The 24,484-nt window shown below is 34.6% G+C and overlaps 4 protein-coding genes across 8 annotated transcripts; 2 read left to right on the plus strand and 2 right to left on the minus strand.

Moving 5' to 3' along the window:
• Positions 1-407: 407 nt before the first annotated feature.
• Positions 408-5,102, minus strand: LOC111371315 (ubiquitin-conjugating enzyme E2 2-like). Its single transcript, XM_022993225.1, has 6 exons — positions 4,939-5,102; positions 4,231-4,356; positions 4,047-4,072; positions 3,109-3,198; positions 2,854-2,942; positions 408-785 (listed from the first exon to the last, which is right to left on the minus strand). Exons 2-6 carry the CDS (start codon positions 4,353-4,355, stop codon positions 657-659), a joined length of 459 nt encoding a protein of 152 aa, XP_022848993.1. The 5' UTR covers position 4,356; positions 4,939-5,102; the 3' UTR covers positions 408-656.
• Positions 5,103-6,726: 1,624 nt separating this feature from the next.
• On the plus strand, positions 6,727-11,273 carry LOC111371316. 2 transcript variants are annotated; one of them, XM_022993226.1, is made up of 2 exons: positions 6,727-8,036; positions 10,925-11,273. In XM_022993226.1, exons 1-2 carry the CDS (start codon positions 6,850-6,852, stop codon positions 10,962-10,964), a joined length of 1,227 nt encoding a protein of 408 aa, XP_022848994.1. In that variant the 5' UTR covers positions 6,727-6,849; the 3' UTR covers positions 10,965-11,273. The 2 variants fall into 2 exon arrangements, with proteins under 2 accessions (XP_022848994.1, XP_022848995.1); XM_022993227.1 differs by having other exon boundaries at positions 6,728-8,032.
• Positions 11,274-12,413: 1,140 nt separating this feature from the next.
• LOC111371317 (nuclear ribonuclease Z) lies at positions 12,414-20,630 on the plus strand. Of its 4 annotated transcripts, none has more exons than XR_002698553.1 (9): positions 12,414-12,720; positions 14,429-14,591; positions 14,671-14,741; positions 14,835-14,930; positions 16,416-16,529; positions 17,294-17,362; positions 17,462-17,528; positions 17,987-18,081; positions 20,331-20,630. XR_002698553.1 is itself a non-coding variant. In XM_022993228.1 (9 exons), exons 1-8 carry the CDS (start codon positions 12,463-12,465, stop codon positions 18,059-18,061), a joined length of 921 nt encoding a protein of 306 aa, XP_022848996.1. In that variant the 5' UTR covers positions 12,414-12,462; the 3' UTR covers positions 18,062-18,081; positions 20,331-20,630. The 4 variants fall into 4 exon arrangements, 3 of the variants coding, with proteins under 3 accessions (XP_022848996.1, XP_022848997.1, XP_022848998.1); XM_022993228.1 differs by having other exon boundaries at positions 17,454-17,528; XM_022993229.1 differs by having other exon boundaries at positions 17,454-17,528; positions 17,987-18,062; positions 20,331-20,421.
• On the minus strand, positions 19,111-21,719 carry LOC111371319 (hypersensitive-induced response protein-like protein 1). The gene is made up of 5 exons (XM_022993231.1): positions 21,627-21,719; positions 20,320-20,511; positions 20,076-20,196; positions 19,870-19,961; positions 19,111-19,785 (listed from the first exon to the last, which is right to left on the minus strand). Exons 2-5 carry the CDS (start codon positions 20,506-20,508, stop codon positions 19,333-19,335), a joined length of 855 nt encoding a protein of 284 aa, XP_022848999.1. The 5' UTR covers positions 20,509-20,511; positions 21,627-21,719; the 3' UTR covers positions 19,111-19,332.
• Between the last annotated feature and the right edge of the window lie 2,765 nt (positions 21,720-24,484).

Genomic DNA, 24,484 nt, shown 5'->3' on the forward strand with positions numbered 1-24,484 from the left:
ATGATGGATTTTTTTCGCCCTCCAGGGCACATCCAAGTTGGCGGAACAATCACATTGGGGGACTCTGGAACCAAGTGTGGGGAATTCGATTCCTGGTTGGAGCAGCCAAGTGATGTAATAACCAGAGGAAAAGTTGGAGCAGCTTGGTGATGTAATAATCATGGAGGAGGGTCCCTTTGGGGAAGGAGTAAAAGCCATGTGGGAACCTGGGAACCAACAAGGGCACAACCTGTGATTTACTTCCACTAGTCACTGAGGGGCCGGGGGCTAGAGGTCCAGGATTTAGTCCGGCTAAGCTGGGACACCTGGGTTATCAAAAAAAAAAAAAATGATGGATTTTTTTCACTCGAGTTCTTCAAGTACTGATTATCTAACTAATTGCTACACAATTTATGAGCCACAAAAGATAGAGAAATGATAGTAATAAAGCACGTTGCTAAGTAACATAGATTCCGAGAGCAAGTCCATTCCAATTCCAAGGAAAATCAATACATAACATTCTAATATGCATGACAAGACACAACTCAACGACTTATACATGACCGGACTTGAAAACTGTGTCCCAATTGAAAAGTTTGCTCAAGTGGTACATTTTACTTATAAGTAGGTTTTCAAACTATTGCATGGATCCAATCACAGTCGCCGCGCATCAAGGGTCAATCAGCCGTCCAGCTCTGCTCCACAATTTCCCTAACCCTGCGGTTATATTCTCGCTTGTTCTCACTGAACATCCGGGCAGCTTCAGAATTTGCAGGGGAGTTAGGGTTCGGATCACATAACAGAGACTGCAATAATAATGAAAAGAATGCAATTAGTTAGAACCCCAAAATGTTGTTATATAACGATTAATAAATCTTAGTGAGCCACAAGGATACGCAAGACAACCTTTCACAGAAAGCAAGAGCTCTAAGATTAAGAGAAAATCTTTACAAATATATGAAATAACTGATCAACAACGGTTGAAATGAAGCAACATTGAATTGTAATACGTAGTTGGCAAAGAAGTAATGAAAAGTTTATCCTGACAAAGGAATATTAGAATCATACTCAACAATCCTCCTGTTTATATCTTCCAGTAGTGGTTAGTTTTTCCCTTAACAATACAGCATCCAAATATGGATCCTCTATGCAAGAAAACAAAAGGAGATGTTTCGTATCTTCTGCTAATCAGTCAGTAAAGGTGTGGATGAATTTCTTCCTTCGACGTCTACATTCTATTATCATTGAGACTTTAGGGTGCAAATATACACTTTACACAACGGTAATTCAGTTTCGTGAGCTGCACTTTTATGTAAATAACTTGAAAGAAAATAACCCTGGTTGTATCAAGGGAACTTATTCCATATGCATGGCTAGGTGCAAGAGAAAATTCTTGATCAAATAAAAGATGGTTGAAGATGCACAGCTCCCTTACGTGGACTCAGTTAAATTGATTTTTTCAAACACATCTCACTCTTATCTCGTTGTGTACATGGAGACAAATCCACATTCACTTTCTATACACATCAAGAGGCAAAAATGGCAGCTCTATCCAATATAGTTTTGCAAGACTAAACTGGCGTGTTCAACTTGAGATGGAGAAAGCACATTGAAACCAACCATACTCAAGACTTGGCAGGTGTAGTAATAAGATTTGCCACAGTACAGCAGAAAAAATTTGCCATCATATTGTAATATTAGTTGAATAAAAATTGCAAAATTAGAAACACAAGAGTAGTTCCAAAGCATTGCAGAATTCAATCACAGACATCAAGTCATATTAAACAAAATAACACAGAATTTGGGGAAAAAAAATCATCGATGTATTGGAATTTTGAGAAGGTATATAAAATTCAAGAATTCCTGCCTTTGACTGTTCAGGACCAATTCCCAAAGTTCCTCAACATTTGAAAAAAGAAACAAGAATTGAGGACAGCGCCTGTTATCGTCACAGAACAACAAATAAACTCAAATCACTCACACCTTATAAAGGCCACATCAATTCAAGTAGGTCTACTAATTCCAGAAGAATATGGAAGGAATATAGATTAATAGTTTTACTACAAATAAAGTTTGGCATCCTTGATGGGTCAACCAACAGTAAATGCATGCATGAAAAACTGAATTTTCCAACTAAAACGATTGAATTAACAACGAACAGATCCAAGTAAAAATTAAAACGAAAATTTTTAGATGAGCCTCTCCATTGCAGATTTCAAGCCAATGTGTAACTAAGACCCACAATATTTTATGCCTCTTAAGATTTTTAAGGCATGTCATATTTTACAAAGTAAAAGGGAAACAACAAGCAGCACCCTCACCTCGGGTTGATACCTTTATCAAGAATAAAGTTGTTGGTCAAACATAGTTTTGGGAATTTATCTGACAATGCGAATTGGGATGTTTATAAAAAAGAGGTGGTGGAATAATAATCCTTACTACCAAATCCAATGATTCTCAATACATATTGTAATATTCTGACATGTCAAGTATGAAATGATAATAGTCTCTTCAGTTTTTCCCTGAATAAGTATGCCACGAAGAGAGATCTATTTTAACTAGTGAAGAAGATGGGACTTGAGCATCTATTTTAAAGCATACACTAGGTTTACCACACATAAATTTAATGCAACCAGCACCTGTTGTTTACATTAAGGAAAATGCAACACCTCAGCAATAACATGTTCTTGAATCAGTAAATCATATGTACTTTAATGTTAAAAAATAAAGCACCATAATGCACACTCCATCTGCAGTTCTAATCAATAAAAAAATGCCATCTCTAAGGAAGGTAGCTAAATTAACATCTTATTTGGCAGTGCAAATCCCTTGAAGCAGTAACATCACATGCAAAAGTCAACCATAACTACGTACCTGGATAGAAGTAAGAATAGCCGCAACATCATATATTGGACTCCACTGATTTTGAAGAATATCCAAACATATACTTCCGTCTGCATAAACTGCTCAAAGATAAAATTCCAAGTCAAAGATCACATTAAGCTACACATCTTTCTGTCTGTGCAACTCTTCAGAAATTGGAAGGTAAAAGGTCACATTAAGCTATGGTTTACTTTAATACTTTAAACTAAGTTTTAAAGATAGAAAATTACAGTATATGGATCTTACTATTGGGATGGAACATCCGTGAAACAAATCGCACTATTGGAGGCTTGTTTGGGTAATCTTCAGTGAATTGAAGTGTTAACTTGAACGTACCTGACACACTCGAAACACATTTTATGACATTTGGGTTGCAACAACATTATAAAAATAAAATAAAATAATTGCTGCTTTAATCAACAAAAGCAAATATCAGATTTCAAAAGATTAAGAATATCTTATTGTTGCAGCAAATACTTTCCACTTCTTCCATGTTAGGCATGAGATATCAAATATTTCTGAGTATGATTCACAGCCTGGCATAAACATAATATGCGCATGAGAGTATATGAACTTGTATACATTTACAGCTAAATGGCTTTACCACACGTACACAATATAAAGATAGGACCGAACTGTCTAAATTCACGCAAAGCAGCTCAGAACCACTTTCCTTTTCTTTATAATTTGTAATTACACGGTAAAACTTCACGTGAGTGGTCAAGTAAAAAACAGGAGACGATCACCCAGTCAATGCATGGACAGTGACTTGTGAAATAAAAAGGCCCTTTTAGTATGAACATGTCCAGAATGGGTTTTGCATCGAGTTTAAGCATACAACCGAAAAGTATTTTCCTTATTAAGTGTTTCATTCTGTATCTTCTGGTGAAGATTTTAGGACCAATAGAATTCATTTAGGGGAATGAGCAATGAGCAATTGTTAAGTCTTCCAAATGATTTTTATCTTGGAAATACAAGAGACAGTAAATAGTGGCATCATCTAGTTTATGTTGCACGAGGACTATCTATCAAGTAAAAGGTATAAGGGAATGAATGGATAGCATGCTTCAAATAATAAACAAAAAGGACAACGAAATTACTGTGAAGCTATACGAATAAAATAGCAAAAGAAGTGAACATAATATATAAGAGATGAGCATAGTCCTAGAAGGAGAAGGACTCACCTCCATCCCAAGGTGTATCATCAGGACTGCAAATGCACACCACAAAAGAAACCACATAATAGGTTATGCAGAGATATTTAAGAAATGAAAATACAAAGAATATAGAAAAATAAGTGAACATATAAAAACAATGAATTACGAACAGGCAATTTGACATTAATGAACATGGAATTTTCAAGCTCACCCAAATATAACAGCATTCCAAAACATAATATTGTTGTCTTGAGGGGCACCGCTAATACCTGCAGGAGGATCCTGCTGCAACCTCTTGAAATCCCTCATAAGTCTCTTCCTAGATGGAGTCGACATCCTACTTATCCAAATATCAGACCCATTAACCACAGCAGCAAAAATAATCATAAGTATTTAATTTAAAAACAGCAAGGGAGAGAAACATCATAAATTCATTCCAACAACCTTTTATCAGCAATCTAAATAAGTTCGATATGCAATCATGCCGCTCAGATACACAACACAATAATTGACAGTGACAGAAAAACCAATCTAAACTGAATTTTCCCAAACGGAGAAAAAAAGTTATTTAAAAACCAAAAATTAGGGTTACCCATTTTCAGAATATGGACAGTTAAAACAATCTAAATAAAAACATCATCTAATAATCCTACAATTCAGCTGAATTTAGCAATTTATGACTCTTGCTTTTCATAAATGCTCAGAAGGGACAGAATATTTATCATCAACTAGATAAACCCAAAAATAATAATAATAATAATAAACAAAAAATAAAAAAAAGGCAACAGTAATTAAAGGGTTCGTCTGTAAGAATCAAGATTCAGGGTAACTCTTTCCCCAATCGAGATCTACTCTAAATCATTCTAATTGAGCAAAACATACATACATATATGCAGGTTTACATGGATATTTACGTTACCTTTGAGGAGGCTGAAAGAGAAGGGCTTTAGCTAGGTTGAGGGTGTGGAGCTCGTGAATTGGAGGAATTGTTGTATATTGTTGGATTTATGTACGTATAGTGTATGTATAGATTGGGTTGGCGTCTGTCACGTCATTGGCAGTCTCCACTGTCTTTTTGGTAATCCACTTGGATACGTACCTGATGGAATGCGTTATAAATGGAAGGGTAAATTACGTACATCATCCTCAACTATTCTCATGTTTCAACTTTGTCCCTAACCTTTAATTTTTCACAAATTGAACCTCAACCTTTTACTGATCAGTGTACTCGTTCTTAATCACGACCTAAGAATTCAAAATTTTGTTATGAAGAAAAATTTACATTATTTTAAATAAATAAAAAATCGAATAAGTGATAAATAAAAGACAAAAATAATTTGAAAAAATTCTGACGATTATTTTCTTCATACAATCAGGTATAATAAATTGACAACCGACAAACTCAATTTCCTTCAATACTTAAAGTTTCTATTAGTTTTTAAATTTCCATACTTTTTACTTTCTCCGTGGTAGCTATGCGAGGTAGCTTCATTTTTTTCTTTCCTTATCCAATATTTCATTTCTCATCTTTTTTTAATTATTATTATTATTTTTTGCCGCTAGCTTGATGTGTGTCCATTGATTTCCATCAATCAAAGATGTCGTAGGTTGACCTGATGGCTATCGTATAGTAATGATTTTGGGACTACTGTAAGCATGTATTGCTTAGATCTAGGGCCTGTTTGGGTCTTCATTTTTTTCTTTCCTTATCCAATATTTCATTTCTCATCTTTTTTTAATTATTATTATTATTTTTTGCCGCTAGCTTGATGTGTGTCCATTGATTTCCATCAATCAAAGATGTCGTAGGTTGACCTGATGGCTATCGTATAGTAATGATTTTGGGACTACTGTAAGCATGTATTGCTTAGATCTAGGGCCTGTTTGGGTCTGATTTTTTTACCAAAAAAATTGATTTTTTGACCGTTATTTCACTATTCTAGCCGTCATATTTAACTTCTTCTATCACAGGTGGGCCCCACTTTTCTTCTAACGGTCAAAAAATCAATTCTCAAAATCACTCTCAAACAAGCTCCTAAAGATGACATTGTGGCCATCGCAACCACCCGTCCATGATGCTTCAATCCTACTTGTTATTGCTTTCTAGATGAAATCTTCTCTAAATTTTATATAAGATAGTCTTAGATATAGTCTTAGATTTGGTTTTCTTTATACCTTAATTGTGACAAAAATTCTACTAAACTCGTAAAGTGGACAGGTGCTCACCTATATAAAATATTTTTGACATGTTAATCTCTAATTTCAACTAAAAGAGAATGCATCCAACCGATGGAGTGTTGGCGATGTTGCGTATGCTCAAAACTGCATAACATTCCTCAGTATTATTAAAAATCAAATAATCATACTGGGAGTGGTGTGGCTTCAAAAAAGAAAAAGAAAAAAAAGAAAAAGTAATAATTCAATTCCTATTTGGTTGAGATTAAAATTAGATTTTGATAGAAGTTAATAAAATACGTGGTTGAAAAGTTGTGAAATTCATAAAATAAATTGCTAACTTTAACTTAAATTAAAATTAAAATTAAAATTTTTAATTTGTACCATGGGCTTACTTTAAGAAAGTAACATCTTTCACCGATAAAACTCAAAAGAAGAACGGTTATTAATTTAGAAAGTTGAGAAAAGAATGCTAAAACCATCAACTATTTATGGGCCCGAAAATATGTTGGCTTGGCCCAATTCACATAAAACACCTAATTACGAGCGACTCAGGCAGGCGCCAAATTGAACTCACCAGCTCCATCCTTTGGACTTCACCTCGTCTTTCCTGCGCCGCTTACGCTTCCGACGTAGAGGCTCCACAGCCACCATAATGTCTTTGCTGGAAGTAATTATTAAAGCTTCATCAACTGCCCCAACCCACCCGGACCCAGATTCCAACTACCCGATTGTGTTCAATCCGGACCCTATTCTCCTCAAACTAAAGCCTGAAACCGATGAACTGAAAGAGGAAAACCCAATTAAACGGGTTACAGGATGGGAAATATCGCAAACGGATGCTGAAATGATCGAAACAGGGCAAAGATTTTTCAAGAAGTTGAAAAGAAAGTTGAAAAACACCAACACGTTTAGTAAAGACGAATTCTTGGGTATGTTTACTTCTTACTTGGAGAAAGTTGGGGAGAAAGTTGGAATTTCCGTAGGTGTTGATAAGTCAGACGAAGGGTATCCTCTCAAGTTGGTTGACAGGTTAGGGTTTTTCATGGGCAGGGATGTGAAGAGCTTAATTTTAGAGGCTTGTGTTACTTTGGAGGTTTGGGATACTTTGAAGAGTTTGATAATTAATGGGAATGTTGAACATTTGTGTATATCCAATTTGGTTCACAATTTGATAGAAAAACGGAGGTCGGATTTAGTTGTTTTGTGTGTGAAGCATTTATCTGATCTCCAGACATATGATTTGATGTGCATTTTGAAGTATTTTCTATTACCGCCTCGGGATGGATATGAGAGTCTAGTTAGCGTGAGGAAGGAGTGGGAGAACCAAGCATTGTTAGCCATCGAGAAGGTGGGTGATAGGGGACTTGGTGGGAAACAAAACAGCTTGGCGAGGGAAGCGTCGTTTTTGCTCATGGTGGCGCATGATGAATTCACAGTGTCGGAATTGTGCTTGCATTATTTGCTTGCATCACTAGATCTCGATGAGGTGATCTTTTCAGCTTGTGTTAGTAAGTTGAATGGTGAGGAGATGATGGCTTTGATTAATTATTTAGGGAAGTGGCTGAGGAAATATGAGAAATTCCCTCAAGTGGCTCCTTGTCCTAAAGCATCATCCATGTTGGGGTTGAAGGCGTGCGAATGGGTTCCAACTTTTGAAAGCGTTGTGAAATGTCTTGGATTGGTTGTAGACAAGCATTTCTCTTCTTTGGTTTTGCATTCAGAGTTTCATGATGAGTTGAGATCTTTAGAGGAAGTGGTTAGTTCATTAGTTGCTGAAGCACGACTCTGTGGTACTTTGACAAATTTGACCGAAAGATTGAGAGGCGAACACCAGGGTATGTAAGTGAAATTTACCTAGTGTTTTAAGGCATAATTTCTTCTTTGGTTTTAAGATTGTACATGGTGCTTTTTTTATTTTTTATTTATTTTTGTTGTTGTTGTTGATGTTGTTGTTGTTGTTGATGATATGAGCCAAATGCACTTTGATGATATATATTATCTATAACCGGAAATTTCATGACCATGTTTTGTAAAATTTTATTATATAACTGAAATATGCTCTAGGGTGCCTTCTTCACTATATGTTGTAGCAAGTTCAGAATCTTAGATCTTTGAATTGATTATTTTTCTCCAATTATTTATTGCCAACTTCGGGTGGACAATCTTTCTACATTTGTTAGAACAGGATTTTATTTCTGCAGCTTTTGAGTGAGATTTGGAGGAGTATGCCAGTAGCTGATAGAGTGATTACTCTTTATTAATCTAATCAAAAGTAGAGGCCCTAATCTCCCGTTTAACGACTGACAAAGCACTTGAAATCTCAGGTTCTCGATTGTGCTTACTAAACTGAACATTGGATATTTTCAGTTCTTTTAAGAAAGATGAGTAAATTTCTAGATCTAAAAATGCGAACCAAATTCTTCTCAAGTGTACTGTCTGAATACAGACAGAACCGACTGCTTTCTAGGTGATCATTATGAATAACTTATTCGACTCTTAATTGCTTTGCCTGTTTGCATATTATCTGAATGACCATTTTTATGTCCCTTTAGCATTTTACACTAGTGCCATGTTTCGTTTAAAGCTTATAGAAGTTATATTCCATCCGAGTATTTACCGAACGCATTATTGGAACAGTTGGAAATTTTATTTTATCTATATATGCTGATTAGTGATTAGAATAAGTAAACCAAAACTGACATAAAAAATCAAGTGAAAATGGAAAAAATAATGCCTTTATGCTTAGCCCCAATGTCAGTTGTATAGCCTAAAAATTAGTTGGGCTGAAATTTTATTGAGTTGGTGCAATGCCAGCTGAAGTGACTGATGCCTAATTTTGGAACGCCTCATTTTTTGACATTGAGGGACTGGATAAGCAGCCTTACAAAAGCTAATATTTTCACTCCTGGTAGTTGCCCAAAGAAGAGCAAAGAAAAGCAAGTGTACAGTATTTGTAAAAGCTGAATAAAAACATGATTTAGGACAAATATGACTGTGAGTTCACAGTATTGCAAAGTTAATGGCAATGTCAATCTGGACTGATTAAAATTGAAATTTGAGGGGCTGATTTAATCAGTTTTGGAGGCTGAAACGATGTGGGAATTTTGGGATTATAATGAATAAGATGAACACGAATGAGTGGAAGTTGGAGCAATAAAGTGATGAAAAAGATAACTTTTGTGCTCTACCTGGCTGCTGCAAGCAATTATCATTAAATGTAGGTTTTTTTCTGTTGGAACGTTGAGTGTGAGAATTATGGGTTTTGAGAAGAGATTGGATGAGCTTGAAGATTAGCAACATTGATCCAAAGAAATTGTGTTGTTTTTGCATCAATTCAAATGGCTAGAAAACTAGAGAAAGAAGACTTTTGTGCTACACTCGAATGCTGTAAGCAATCCTCATGAATTGTAGGGTTTTCTCTATTGGGATGTTGTGTGATTAAGAATTATGGGTTTCGAGAAGAGATTGGATGGACTCAATTATTAGGAGTGTTGGATCTAAAGAAATCGTGTAGCTTTTGCCACAACTTTGAATTGCCAGAAAATTAAAGAACGATGAAGTAATTGGTGAACGATTCATTGTACTTTGAATCGCGGGATGTCTCATCGGCTTTTAGAGTTTGTTTTATCTTCTGTTGCTATGCCGTAGGAAGGAGATTGAGCCCGGAGTTTTAAAATGGTGGCATAAAGCTGAGATTATGTTGGCTCACCAAAAAATAAAATAAAATGCGAACGAAAGAAAAAGGAAAAATGGAATATTGGATGAAATCTCAAGTTGGAAGAATGCCACTGGCTTACCATATTTGGGAGCTCAGTTATTGGACGTACTTTAGCTAATTGGGTCTTAGTTACTGATTGCTTATGTTGTTGGAGAAGAGAAATGTGCCTGTTTGCTATGTCTTCATTTTTTATAATAAGATTTTTTTAGTACTTTGCAATTCCTACGATTTATCTGCTCTGGGATGTTGAGAAGTTGTATCAATTTGACATTTGTCATATGGAAAAGGATTTTTTTTTTTTTTTTTTTTTTTCAGTAGCCTAGCTTTGGAAGATGTGAAATATAATACCTCGTCCATGACATCCAAATTTTTATTTATTTTTTCCCAATCAAAATAAGTTTAATCCAAGTCTAAAAAGTTCTCCTCAACCATTTTCCTTTTTTTTTGGCTCCCAAATTATGTATGTTTTGCTTCTTGTTATTTTTTACGAGTAAGAATAGACTTGTGGACATTGGTCGAAGATTGGAAGCGAAGATGGATTTAAGTTGCAGCTTGTGAAATGTTTTACTGGTTTGCTTTCTATTTCTTGTCCTTTTCGCTTGAGGAACCTGTAAAAACCTGGTTTGTTCAGGATTTTGTCGAACCTTACAAAACCATGGGTAGTGTATGGAATATTGCGTTCAATTGTTCATATCATGATGTCCATGTTCTCTCCTCTAAATGGGCCTTCTCAAAAGATGCTAGGAAGACCAGCTAGCTCTTCATGGACGAGAGTAATTATGGGTTTAGTTTGATGGACCTTGTAATACGGAGATACCTTCAGAAATTTCTGCTCTTAGTGTAGACAGTAATAAAAAAGGCCTTCTGTTGATCAGGATGGGTTTTCACTATTAAGAAGTCGTTTGTACTCATTATTGATAAACAAATTGTCTACAATGTAGGAAGTTCTTTTTGATGAAATAGAAGTCCTTAATGTATATGGCTTATATGAATGAACCACATTTTGCAGGCCAGCAGCAGTGATGCTTCAGAATGTTTCGGATTCTTGAAGATGAATGATCCAAAGGAGTTATCAGGGAATATATCAACTTTCAGCTGGCGATTGGGGGTGCTTGAATCAGTGGATGAACGTCAAGATTGCTAGAATGTTTGTAACAATATTTTTCCTGAAAATTTCTCAGGATTGCTACGCCATATGCATCTTTCTTAGTTACTGGTCCTTGAGCCAATTTTGGAACAAAGTCATCAAAATTTCTTCTTTTCATACCTTCAAGTTTAATGTATGTTTACGTCTCTATATTTCATGGGCTAAAAGTATTGCTTGAATCTTTTAAGGCATGGATGATTATCAGCATAAAGCTACTTGTTATAATTGGCTAGGTTTAACATATTGCAAAATTTATAGGTTCAACTCTCGTTTACTCGAATGTTCTCTTCGCTCATATCTCGACCAGCATTCAATCAAAATCAAATCAGCACTTTACTACTACTCACGGCCTTCATATAGGGTTGAAGCTTCTCTTATCGAGAATTAATGGTTCTAATTTTTTTCTCAAATTTAAGCTTCGTTTGGGAGTGATTTTTCATCTAAAAAATTGATTTTTTGACCGTTATTTTACTATTTCAGTCGTAATTTTTGACTTTTTTTCTTTCACATATAGCCTCCATTTTTCCCCTAACGGTCAAAAAATCAATTTTCAAAATCACTATTAAAGATGCCCTTAATGTAATTCTTGACCTATAATTGTCATAAAAACTCGATCTCAACTTAATATGAGTTTCTAACTTTTCCATTAACGCCTTCATTAGTGTGTAATTTTTGGACTATTTCGTAATTTTTTTAATTTAACATTAGCCCGTAGAAATAGAAATGTATGAAATCATTACAAGTTATTTAATTTTTAGGGATGATTGAGACAATAATGTTCGTCTGATTTGTGGAATATCCCTCTTAACTCTTCATTTCGGTGCAAAACATTCCTAAATAATACAAACATTGTGGAAGACCTCCTGCAATGTATGCCCATTAGTTTAGGTTTTAATACTGTAAAAAGTGCCAAAGTCAATAAAACCTCAAGAGGTGTAATGCATTCTCTTCAAATTCAAACACTCACTTAAGGCGCCATTTGTTTGAGAAGCCAATTGAGAGAGAAATCGACGGTCCATTTGAACACCACGGTTCAACCAAAATGAAGAAATTGATACTGAATATAAGTGGGGTAGCGAACGATGAATTTTATTTTGTGGTTTTATTGTGATATGGATAGTGAATGATAGAAATTATATTGTAATTTTGTTGTGATGTCCACGGTAAACTGTGAAAATTAGACTTCTAATTCCGTTGTTATTGGATGTTAGTGAATGTTGTTTGTTTCTAGTATCGTATTGTTCTAATATATTCAACTCCCAATTCCCAAAATAAAGCTGAGCAGAAAAACCAGAATTCCAAAAAGAAGAAGACCAAGGAAGGAGAGTTGAATTTATTGGGATACCCTATAGAGAATCCGAAAGAAGTTTGCCGTTTGCTTTGAGAATCGCCAGTTGAAAATGGAGTCGATTAACACGAATGAAACTCCCAATTCCCAAAATAAAGCTGAGCAGAAAAACCAGAATTCCAAAAAGAAGAAGACCAAGGAAGGAGAGTTGAATTTATTGGGATACCCTATAGATGGGATATCAATAGCGGGTCACGAGACGTGCATAATACTCCCCACGCTCAACTTAGCATTTGACATCGGCAAGTGTCCTCAACGCGCTATCTCCCAGCAGTTTCTCTTCATCTCCCATGGCCACATGGACCATATAGTAATTGCTTTCCCTCCTCCATATTTTATAAACCATCGAAAATTTTGAATCTGATTTATTTATTTATTTTTTATTGTTGGAATTCCGTTTCCATATTTGTGTAAGTAAGTCGATTCACTGCAGTACCAGAATTTGCTAAATATGTGTTCTGAGGCATGTGATTTGAATTAGTAAACATTTCTTTCAGAATTTCAAAAATTTCGATGACACAGTTCAATGCAACCAAATGTAGATATTATTTGTTGACCTCCGTTTGGTGACGCGGCCATCTAATCATGCTCCACTCACATCAACGCGTAAGGTTTTGCACACTTTGACAAACAGTTAGAAGCACGTGGCCTTCTCCGAGGTGGAGTAGGCAATTACGAGCACTCTGACAATCAAGTCTTGACAATTTTTATATATTGGGGTGGAATGAACAGGAGACATGAGCCACAAGCATGTGCATGTGCATTGGGCTGTAGAGAGAAAATAAGAGTGAGAAATAATATTATTGAGAGTGTAAAATTGCATTATCTTTTAAATGACATTGAGCCCCATTCGTGGGCCAAAATGTATTTTTGAATAGTGTTTGATTGGAAAATGTGTGGTTAAAAATTAAAAAAAAGTTGTAGATTTACACGTAAAATTATTTTATGGGAGAATGTGCGATTGAAATTGAGCTATGGAAAAATGGAGGCCATACATAGGCTAAGTGTGTTTTTATAGTAAAAGTGTTAAAGCGTTTACTGACGGATGAAGTGACACGTGACTTTATCTTAAAGGTTAAGGCATCTCCTCTTAGGTATTACTTCTGCAATCCTAGGTTTAGGGATATAAAAAAGTAGTCATCCTATAGTCTAAGCCTAATATCTGAAAAGTAGATTAATAAGTTGAATGAGAGGCTTCTACTGCAGAGAGGTCATATGAATCAATTACTTAGAAAATCTTTTACAGAAGATCCCTTGAAAAGATGCGAAGCCCGCTAGTCGCTTTGAAATTACTCTATAGCCAGCCATGACACCTTGTCTCGATCATGGAGGGTCAACCTTCACATGGCACCTGGGCAGAGGTGATGCATTATTTCTACTACCTGTGTTTGATGGCCTTGGCTAGACCGGTAGGATAGTGACGTAGAGTGTGTACCTTGGTTGGTTCTTTAGTTGGCTACCACGAGACAGTGACTGGAACCTCAACATTATTAAAATAGAAGTTCAATTGAATGTACATATAAAAAATTCCTACAGTTTTGATCAAGAATAAAAAATGAGTATTATTAATATGAGCAACACTTCATTTGTATTTTCTGTTTGCTACTCTATATTCCACATCTTTTCGAATTTTTGCTTCGTATATTGTATCTAATGTATGGTTGCCAGTGTATGTATTTCATTTTTTGAAGAATATCCCCTGATGCAAAAAACTGGGCTTGAACATCTAGACGGAACATAGGTAAGGTCATGCCTAAACAATAGCTTGCCCAGGTATTCAGACTAAACCTGGGTGTCGGACATAGAGCAAGGTACAAAATATAAAATTAACCATAGCTCGCATCCCATGGTTCCCCATTCAGTTTCAAGGTGTAAAGACTGATACAACTTACAATGTTATCTAGTTTTGGCTATCTGTAGGTATTATGTTTGTGTTCTTGCAAACATCTGGTTTTCATTTCTACTACATGAGATATTTACCAATTTCTTATTTACGAGAGGGTGCTGCTATTTCATAGGGAGGACTGCCCATGTATGTTGCGACCCGTGGCTTATACCGAATGGCACCCCCAACAATTATTGTGCCAAAAGTCATAAAAGAAAGTGTGGAAAAGATATTTGAAGCTCACAGGGCAATGGACCACTCCGAGCTTAAGCATACTCTTATTGGTTTGGATGTGGGTAATGCCAAACTCCTTATCTCGTATTTTGTGAACTTCTCAAAATATCTTCACAAAACTCGCTGGATTGTGATTTGTAGGTGAAGAATATAACTTAAGAAAAGACCTTAAAGTGAGAGCTTTTAGGACTTACCATGCCATTCCTAGCCAGGTTATTGTTGAGCTCCCTTCCTGTTCCTTTTTCATTTTATAATTAATTAAATTAAATGAAGAGCTAATTGAGGATTGACTTGATTGGTGACAGGGTTATATAGTTTATTCTGTGAAACAGAAACTTAAGCAGGAATATATTGGACTATCAGGAGAGGAAATTAAAAAATTGAAGCTATCAGGCGTGGAGGTACATTTTGATAATTGCTTATAGTGGAATCTTATGAATTTGTACTGAAAAATCGAAATAAAATCATGTGCATCATATGCTAAAATTTAATATTCTGATTGTATGTTTTTATTTAAATCCATAACAAGGAAAAAAATTTGTGTGTGCCATATTTTGCCTCTGTTTGGTGAAAATTAAAATCTAGATTTAATCCAAGTCAAAGTCATCAATTAATTTTAATCACAAATTTCATCAACTTTTATAAAAATCTACTAAAAATATGATTTTAATGGGGTTTTATCTTTTTTGTTTGGGATATAAGATATCTAAATGCTGGATATAGAAAGATCTTGCCTTGTGACTTTAATAGAGCGATTCCATGTATCTAATTGTTGCTTTGATTTTATTTTTCTCGCAATATTGTCTTTGCAATTTTTACTTGACAATATTCAAGTATTACTAATACAGAGCTTGGGAATCCTTACTACACAATATTCATGTATTAACACAAGTATAAAGGCTTACATTTTGATTGTACAATTTGAATGTGTACAAGGAATTTTCACTAGAGACAAATTTGGTTTGGAAGATGACATTTACTTGATTGTACGGATTCGTGGTTTCTAGACCATTTTTTTATTGAATTTTTTTTCCCAATCTGGGGATAGATTTTCTTACTTCAAGATATGTAATGTTACCTTCCTAAACTTTCACTTCCTCAACATTGACAAGTCTGATTCCCAATAAATTTGTTGTTGGCTAAATGAGTTCCTTTTCACCACTATTGAAATAATCTCTACCATCTACGATCAAATGATTAATGCGCTTTATATCCATTCTCATCCCTTTCTTCAAGATATCAGAAACTGAAACTTGTATATTTCTCCAGCAGTTAGAATATGAGAAGTACAAACAAGTATTTAATTTATATTTCTTGCTCTCTTCCTCTGGAATATACTGAAAATTCATGTGGTTAGCTCATTTTCCATTCTCTATATTACCATTAATTTATTACTAATCAAATGTTTAATCTTCTTTATGCTATTCTTGCTCTCCTCTCTTTCCAAGATACCAAAAATGGAAACTGGTGTATATCAGTGAGAAAGCAAGAAGAATAACTGATTATTTAATATATATATATAACAAGTATTTAATTTATATTTCTTGCTCTCTTCCTCTGGAATATACTGAAAATTCATGTGGTTAGCTCATTTTCCATTCTCTATATTACCATTAATTTATTACTAATCAAATGTTTAATCTTCTTTATGCTATTCTTGCTCTCCTCTCTTTCCAAGATACCAAAAATGGAAACTGGTGTATATCAGTGAGAAAGCAAGAAGAATAACTGATTATTTAATATATATATATAAATATCGTCTTCTGGATTATTTCTTGAAAATACTTGTGGTTACTACATTTTCCGTTCTATTAAGTTGTCAGAATCTTTTTGATGAAATTTTGAGTGACTTATATTTGACATGGTTAACTTTGCTCCTTTATCAGATCACCTACACAACTACATCACCTGAAATTGCTTTCACGGGAGACACTATGTCCGACTTTATTACTGATCCCGACAACATTGATGTCTTAAGGTCAAAGATCCTCATTATGGAGGTAAATACCGTTGCTATCCCTTATATATGAGACATGGAAAGGTTTCACTCAAAGGGCACAGTACTCATTACTCTAGTTTATTAACTGCCTCTATTTGTATGACTTTGTCTAGCTTCTACTAAGTGGGTCACTTCTGTTTTAATTGCTATGATAATTACCAATTGAAAGTGTGAAATCAACTGAAGCGCATAATTGTAAGCCCTGCAACTGTTAGAAATGGGATGCTAAACGTATTGATTGTATATCCACAATTGGGATATGAGTGAAAGCGATGACTAAGTGACAACATTGGAAAAATGACTAGATATATCATTTTACGTTTCGCATTACATGTACTTAAATCTCTTAACTTCTATAAATTCAATTCAAATATCTTCTAGAAACAGGAGTAACAGATTGAAATCAGTTGAAAGAACCTAGCTGGGTGAAATTGAGTTGGATCAAAAGTGTAGAAATTTGGTTATTAGGAATCGGAGTATCATGTCAATGTTGCTGTTATGTATGATTATGTTCAGTCATATGTTTCGGACATAAAAAACACGTACACTAGATGTTACAGATTTTTTAGAAAAAATACAAATGCTTTCAAATTCAGGAATGAAGTGACTTGTATTTTTAACAAATTTTAAGTTGATCCAAGATAGCCATCATAAAGTGGAGATGCTGCTACTGATATTAGAGCTAAAAGTATGTATGCATGCTATTATAGCTACCAAGGTAAATTTCTGACACATTTAATCTTTGTTTCTGATTTTCTAATTTAGAGCACCTATGTTGAGAATTTAACAACAGTGGCCGATGCAAGAGAATATGGACACACTCATTTGTCAGAGGTTGATGTTCTACCTCCTATCAACTCTGTTATTTACTTTTGCCGATTACTGATTACAGTTTTTTATTATACTCGGACTAATATGCCACCAGATTATCAGTTATGCTGACAGGTTTGAGAATAAAGCAATTCTTCTAATTCACTTTTCAGCTCGTTATCAGTTAGATGTAAGTTGTTTTGTCCAACTCAAAGCCCACATATTTAATTTGTATGCATGTAAACCAAAGGAGCTATTCTTTAAAATAGGGGAGATACATAGACCATGCATAAGTGAGTTTATTTCATTACCATCTTTCTCCGTACAGGATCTGAGTAATGTATAGTCATTTAAATATTGTCTTTCATTTTAAAGGGTATAATTTTGATATTGGTGTGAAAACTAAGCTGCACATTGTGTTATTAACAGATCAATATTTCTTGTCCTTGTTAGTGTTATCATTGTCATTATCATTTCTTTGGAAAGGGTTCCATAAGTTAGCATGATATATTTGAAAGACAGCTTTAGCTTCTGTGGCATACTCGTGACAGTCTCAAGATTAAATGTCATTATATTGCACTGAGGAACCAGACTGTTTACTGTAGATAGTCAATGAGGACATAGTGAATCCTTGTATTTTATTGTCAGGTCATTGAAGATGCTGTTTCTGCATTGGCTCCACCTTTGGCAGGACGAGTTTTTGCCCTCGCTAAAGGATTTTGATGTATGATGAAGCTCCAAGTGTAATTTCTTATCCTTTTCCTTTTTATCCAAAATTGTAGTATGTTCTTCATTAAACAATCACTTAGCATTTTTATGGCTGTCATGGCAAACACTTAGAGAGCATGTTTGGAAAGCGATTATAAACGGTTTAAATTATAAATACGAAGTAATGAGTGGTAGATAAATGGTACTATTTATGGGTCGCTCAAAATGTGTGGATAAACCTGGCTTGAGTGATTATAAACATGAGCCAAACATAGGTTTGGTTTAGATGTAAACATCTCAAGTGGAAAATAGTAAGGCTTTTTTATCAATGGAGCTAAGACTAGGTTTTTGCTAGTTTTATATGCTTTCTGAGGGCTGATTAACGGGGTGTAAAACTAATATAAATGAAGTCGTGTTACAATTCAACATCCATAAAAATCATCTTTCAACCAACACTCATAATACACATAAACCTACTAAGTGATTATACAAGCAAACAGACAAAGAAGACAGTTTTAACTCCAACAACATTTAAACCATGAGGCATATACAACAAATGCCAATTTCACACAAATGGTACTTATCTCAGTCCAAACTAATGCATATCTCAAACTATTACAGGAGTGAACAATTGCAAGAGGAAAAGAATATAGATGAGGAATGTAAGGACCTTATGTCATGTCTTCTAACCAAGGACGTATTGTTAAAATGGAGAGGGTGCGTATCTATAAACAAGATAATGGCTGAGCTGATGACAGAAAGGGGGCGGACTTTTCTATATATCGAACATCTAAGAATGGTTATTGGGTATGTTTGATTCCTGGAAGCACAGAATGAACAACAAAGTAGAGAAAATTTTTAGTAATTCTCTTAGTACTGAAGTCTTTTTACATCCAACTTATTAAACAAAACGAAAAAGGTTTTGGGTCCTGGCAGACTTAGCAGGTCCGATCTTTAAAAAAATTTGCTTTAGAAAACGTAGTGGTTTTGGATGGACCGAACGGCCACCCCCTAATTACTAGACCGACCTGCTATAATAATTCCATAAACACCTAGCGAAGATATGGCAAACAAATAAAGTAGCCCTATGAAGTGTAGAACATACGGATCTTACTATCCAAGACTTCTTCAGTAACTTATTGACAAACAGGGTAAAAACTATAGCACTTAGAAATTCATTATTGGGAAGGGAAAAAAAAAAAAAAAAGGAAAAGGAAAAATTCAAAATCACACAGGCAGCAGGAAATAAGTGATAAATTTTTAGATGACAGCTGTAGAAATTGAGGTCATGCTTGAGAAGCCTGAAGAAGTCCATCACGAATTTGTGTTGCCACATCACGAACTGCACCTGGTCCATGAGGGATGAACACAGCAGATGATTTGGAGGTAGCTCCAATTTCTTTCATCGTGTCAAAGTATTGAGTGACAAGGACCATATCCATAACATCCTTTGCAGTGGTTCCAGGAACATTAACTGAGAAACCTAGTACACTATCTCTTAAACCATCCACAATTGCTTGACGCTGGCGAGCAATACCCAATCCAGATAGATATTTAGCCTCAGCTTCTCCTTCGGCTCTCTTAATTTGCAAGATCTTTTCAGCCTCTGCCTTCTCATTAGCAGCTAATCTTAGCCTTGCAGCAGCGTTTATTTCATTCATTGCTCTCTTAACATGCTCGTCTGGTTCTATGTCAACAATCAGCGTCTGAACAATTTCATACCCATAAGCAGACATTGCCTGCAGTCAACCATAGAATTAACATCATCAAAACAACACCAATGAATTTGGTTCCTATATGTATGATGAAATAAATAACTTCACCTTCTCAAGTTCATCTTCAACAGCCTTTGCTATATCATTTTTCTGCTCAAAAGCATCATCAAGGTTGAGTTTTGGAACACTTGCTCTAATTACTGGAAAATTGGACACAAACACAAAGAACACATTCCAGGTCAAACTGTAATGTACCTTATTGACATAGAGATTCACACTGTATCATACTATCAGGTGTAAGTTTAGGACTGTACCATCAAATACGTAGGCCTGAATTTGACTTCTTGTGTTGCTCAGTTTGTAGAAAGCATCACTTGCCTTGTCTGCAAGGGCGCGGTACTGTATTGATGCCACTACATTGACGAATACATTGTCCTGATAGCCAATAATTAGGAGCTTTTTAATTTAACTGAATTATTGCTAAATCATCTCAGCTAAAAGTTTAAGATACCATATAGTTCAGCGTTAAGGATATCATTTTGCTGAAAGAAATGTAACCTTTGTCTTAGTTTCACAGCGTACATCCAACTGCTGTAGACGGAGGGAGAGATAACCGGCTACTTGGCTTCCAAGAAACCAAGGCATGCAATGGCACCCTGGCTCAAGGACTTCATCAAATTTGCCAAACCGCTCCTTGATAGCAACCTTAGATTGATCTACTTGTACACAACACAATAGATTTCCCATTTCCTACTCAAATTGCAGCAAAATTGATATAAGATATTACGGGTGACAGAATATTTTTTCTATATCTGAACTACATCGTAAAATAATTTGTCAATGATATGTTTTCAATGAAAATTCAAATAGCTATATTGTAATGTTAGAGATAAATATCAAACAAAAGAAAAGCGTGAAGCTCAGGTTCAAAGAGTACATGGTTATTTGATATACAAATTTAAACCAGTCTCTAGTTATACCTTCAAGTTAGTTTCGCCTGAGAGCATTTCCAAAATATGCTTTAAACATGAGATATGTTCTTTATTTTAAATAATCAATTCTTAAAAGCATGCTCTAAGAGACTTTTTAAATTAACATTTTAATTTAAAAAGTGAGTTCGGGTTTCCAAATTTGGAGAGTAATTCTTTATAATTAAATGCATTTAAAATGTTTTAATTTTCAATGTAGAAAAATCATAAAATGATCTTGAGAAAAGTTAATTAAAATAAAAGAGAAAGAACTAATAATTATTTTTTGGGAGTAGTAAAATCAAGTGTTAAATATAAAGTGTTGAAACACTTCAAAATCTTAACCCTCCAAATTCAGACGTTCTCCAAATAATGAAATATGCACTTCAAAAATGGAGAGATTTTTAGAGATGTTCTAACGCATTTAACACATTAATTTATTGGGCAAGAATTGAAATATATCAAATTAACCGTAAAAACTCACATAAACTAATTATACGACTACTAATCAATATGCAAGAGTTTAGTTACTCATATTAACAACTTTGACCTAACCAGAAGTCTTTGTTCAATGAGCTTAGACGAGTGGTTCGACCCCCCCTTTAAAAATCAACACAAGTGTTTGGATTTGAACAACTACTTTTAATAAGATTTATCTTTTAAGATATATCTTAAATTTTAATAAAGCATAGTGAAAAGTAACATAATGGTTAACATAAGATAGCAAATACATCGATGATTAAAGAAGGTGTATATCCTATTAATTTTACTTTCAACCCCATAATTTAATTTTAATGGAGTCACAACATAATCTACAGCAAAACCATTAAAATTGAATCCAGAGTAACAGACAAATAATAGACACATTCAAGCATTTCGAGAGAGGGAGGGACTTACAGTTGGTCAACAAAGGTAGATCGAGAGAGAGAGAGAGAGCTGTTTAGGTCGAGAATTGGACTCATTTATATAGGGAAGCAGTACAACTTGTTGCATTTTCCATTTGTATAATAATAATAATAATAATAATAATAATAATAATATCATTTAAATTTTACTTATGAGGACATCTACGTTACTCAACCGTTATTAGGATGCAAACTTTGTTTCTATTGAGTAGAAAATGAATACCAAATTGATTGGTTAAACTTTTTAGTACGTCAAATCGAAGATTTAATGTTTAATCATTTAAAAGTTTACACTCTTAAAAAAAGATATATTGCTTATTTAACGGATGACGAAAGACTTGAATTATCTGATTCAAAAGTTTCGAAATTTATTTGTGTATTGTTATTATATTTGATTGAAAAAGAGTTGAAATAAAGACTTTAATAAATAAAATTACAAGCATGAAAATTTCACGGAAAGAAAATTAGTTTTAAGCAATTGAATTGTTTACAATTTATTTGCATGAAAAATATTAATTAAATGTATTTAATTGGTTTAATTATTAACTTATAAAATGTTATACTTGTCTATCTTTTATTGATCGGTAAATAAGAAAGAAAGGGGATAAATTAGAGAGAGAAAGAGTGAAATATTGGAAAATAAAAACACACGCTTCCCTAAAGAAAAATATTTCTTTATTTTTGAAAAAAATATGGTTATGTGACAACTCTTGAAAAATATTTTCCATGAAAAAAATATCAATCAAACACTCCAAAAATAAGAATTTGAATAGGAAAATAATATTTTTCATGGAATCACACACCTTAAAGTTTAATTTTGACAAGCTTAAGATTAGGATTGAATGATGAGAGAATATAATAAAGTCAATAGGCAAAGTCATTTTCAAGAATGAATAAAGACGGACAAGCAATTGTGTTATCCAATAGAATTTGGATAGATATCAAGCTGGTGGCCTAGTTTTGGGGGGTAGACGAAGACTTCGAGGCGCGTATCGTGCATTGAATAGATAATGACATTAGGTTCGAAATTATCAAAATCAATCACTCAGTTTATTCTAGTAAGATTATTCATCAATAGTGAACCTCTTGATTCAATTTTTAATGAATCAGAATGCATTACAACTCTAATAAATCAAGGTCATGATTATCGCGATTGCCATGCTGCCTTTTTAGTTGGAATCTATCTCCTTGGGCTTTTCTCCATTCTTTGCGAAATTTCTTTGACACCTTCTATGCAACGAGGATTCAAAGCGTACACTCCAAAGCAGATACACTTTAATGCCAGCTGGACTTTGTATTTTCGATTATTTTACTTTTGTCTTTGGTTGGTGCGTCAAAAAGGGGACTTTTTAGTAGATATAATTAATAACAAACAACAAGAAAGAAGAGGAAATTTCACTCATTTACAAAAATGTCCACAATTTTGTCAATGTCCATTTTCCAATTATGTAGACGAAAATACCCTTGTTAGAAAATATTATTTTCACACAAGAATTCAAAATTTTTCATATCATTATTCATGTCAATCAACGTAGAAATGTCAATCAGCATTAAATGCCTAGGTCGGGTAGGTGTGGGTCGCGCAACGGCTCCTGGTGCAACAGCAAGCACCAGTTTAACTTGCGGCAAATGCTTGTCAAAAAGCGTTTGTAACTAATCGTGTAGGGGATTTTGGTTTATTATTAGGAATTTTAGGTTTTTATTGGATAACAGGTAGTTTCGTATTTCTCGAAACAGTGATTCGATTGATGGGATTTGGTATGAGATCGATGAGATTGATATTCAAATATTTCTTCTTAGAACGTATTGATTTGACCCCATAAGCGGGACCAAGCATGTTGCCGCCATTCTAAAGACCCACACCCAAGTTCCATAGCTTTTGGTCCGCTATCCCCTAGATGGTGAAAGTCCAGTAGCCGAAAGCATCACTAGCTTACGCTCTGACCCGAGTAGCATGGGACACATGGAATCCCGTGTGAATCAGCAAGGACCAAGCAGACAAACGACCCTGCATCTTTTTTATCTCCCGCATTTTTAGCTAGAATATTTCACATTCTCGATCAAATTTATGGGTTATGGGTCGAGTTGGATCGGGTTATGGGTAAAAAAAGGAAAACCTGATAGAACCCGACCCGAATACAAAAAAAAAAAAAAAAAAAAAAAAAATGAAGACGGGGGAATGAAAAAAGTAAAAGAAGCCCTAAACTAAGTCCTCTCAACTCTCACTCTTAGTCTCTCAATCTTCACTCCGACCCAACCCATCGACAACGAGCCTGTCCATTTCTCTCTTATTTTTCCAGTTGCCGTTTGCCCACCACACTTTAGAGTCCAGTGCTATAGAGTAAGTTTATTTCATTATTTTTTTCACTTCCCCAAGTCTCTTGTCTTCCTAAATCCTAAGATTTAGCTAGTTTAACATAAATTGATGTCAATGTCACTGAGTGTCTCGATTTTATTGGGCGAGCAAATACTAATTGTTGATACAATTTGAAATAAAAAATGGTACATGTGAGATACTGTCGAAAAGGTTGAAAAGGTAAAGTGTTTAAAGAAATCAGGAAAATGATTGTACTTTCTGTTGTCCCTGTTATTGTATCTTTTGCTTTGAGATATAATCTATATGTCAACTAAATTTGATGCTGCTAGATGATAAATAACACTAGTACGAAGTGAAGAATACTCCATTTGAGGCATATTTCGCATCTAAGTTAGGCAATAAACATGATGAAATGACACAGGTTATGCTGCTATTATATACTCTTAGACTGTTTGAATGCTCATCAGCAACTAAATAGCTTCATTTTCGCATTAAATTTGTTCTACATCTTGTTGAGGGTTGCATTTGTATAT

The sequence above is a fragment of the Olea europaea genome, chromosome 22 (genome assembly GCF_002742605.1).
Source record: "Olea europaea var. sylvestris chromosome 22, O_europaea_v1, whole genome shotgun sequence".
Classification (NCBI taxonomy): Eukaryota; Viridiplantae; Streptophyta; class Magnoliopsida; order Lamiales; family Oleaceae; genus Olea; species Olea europaea.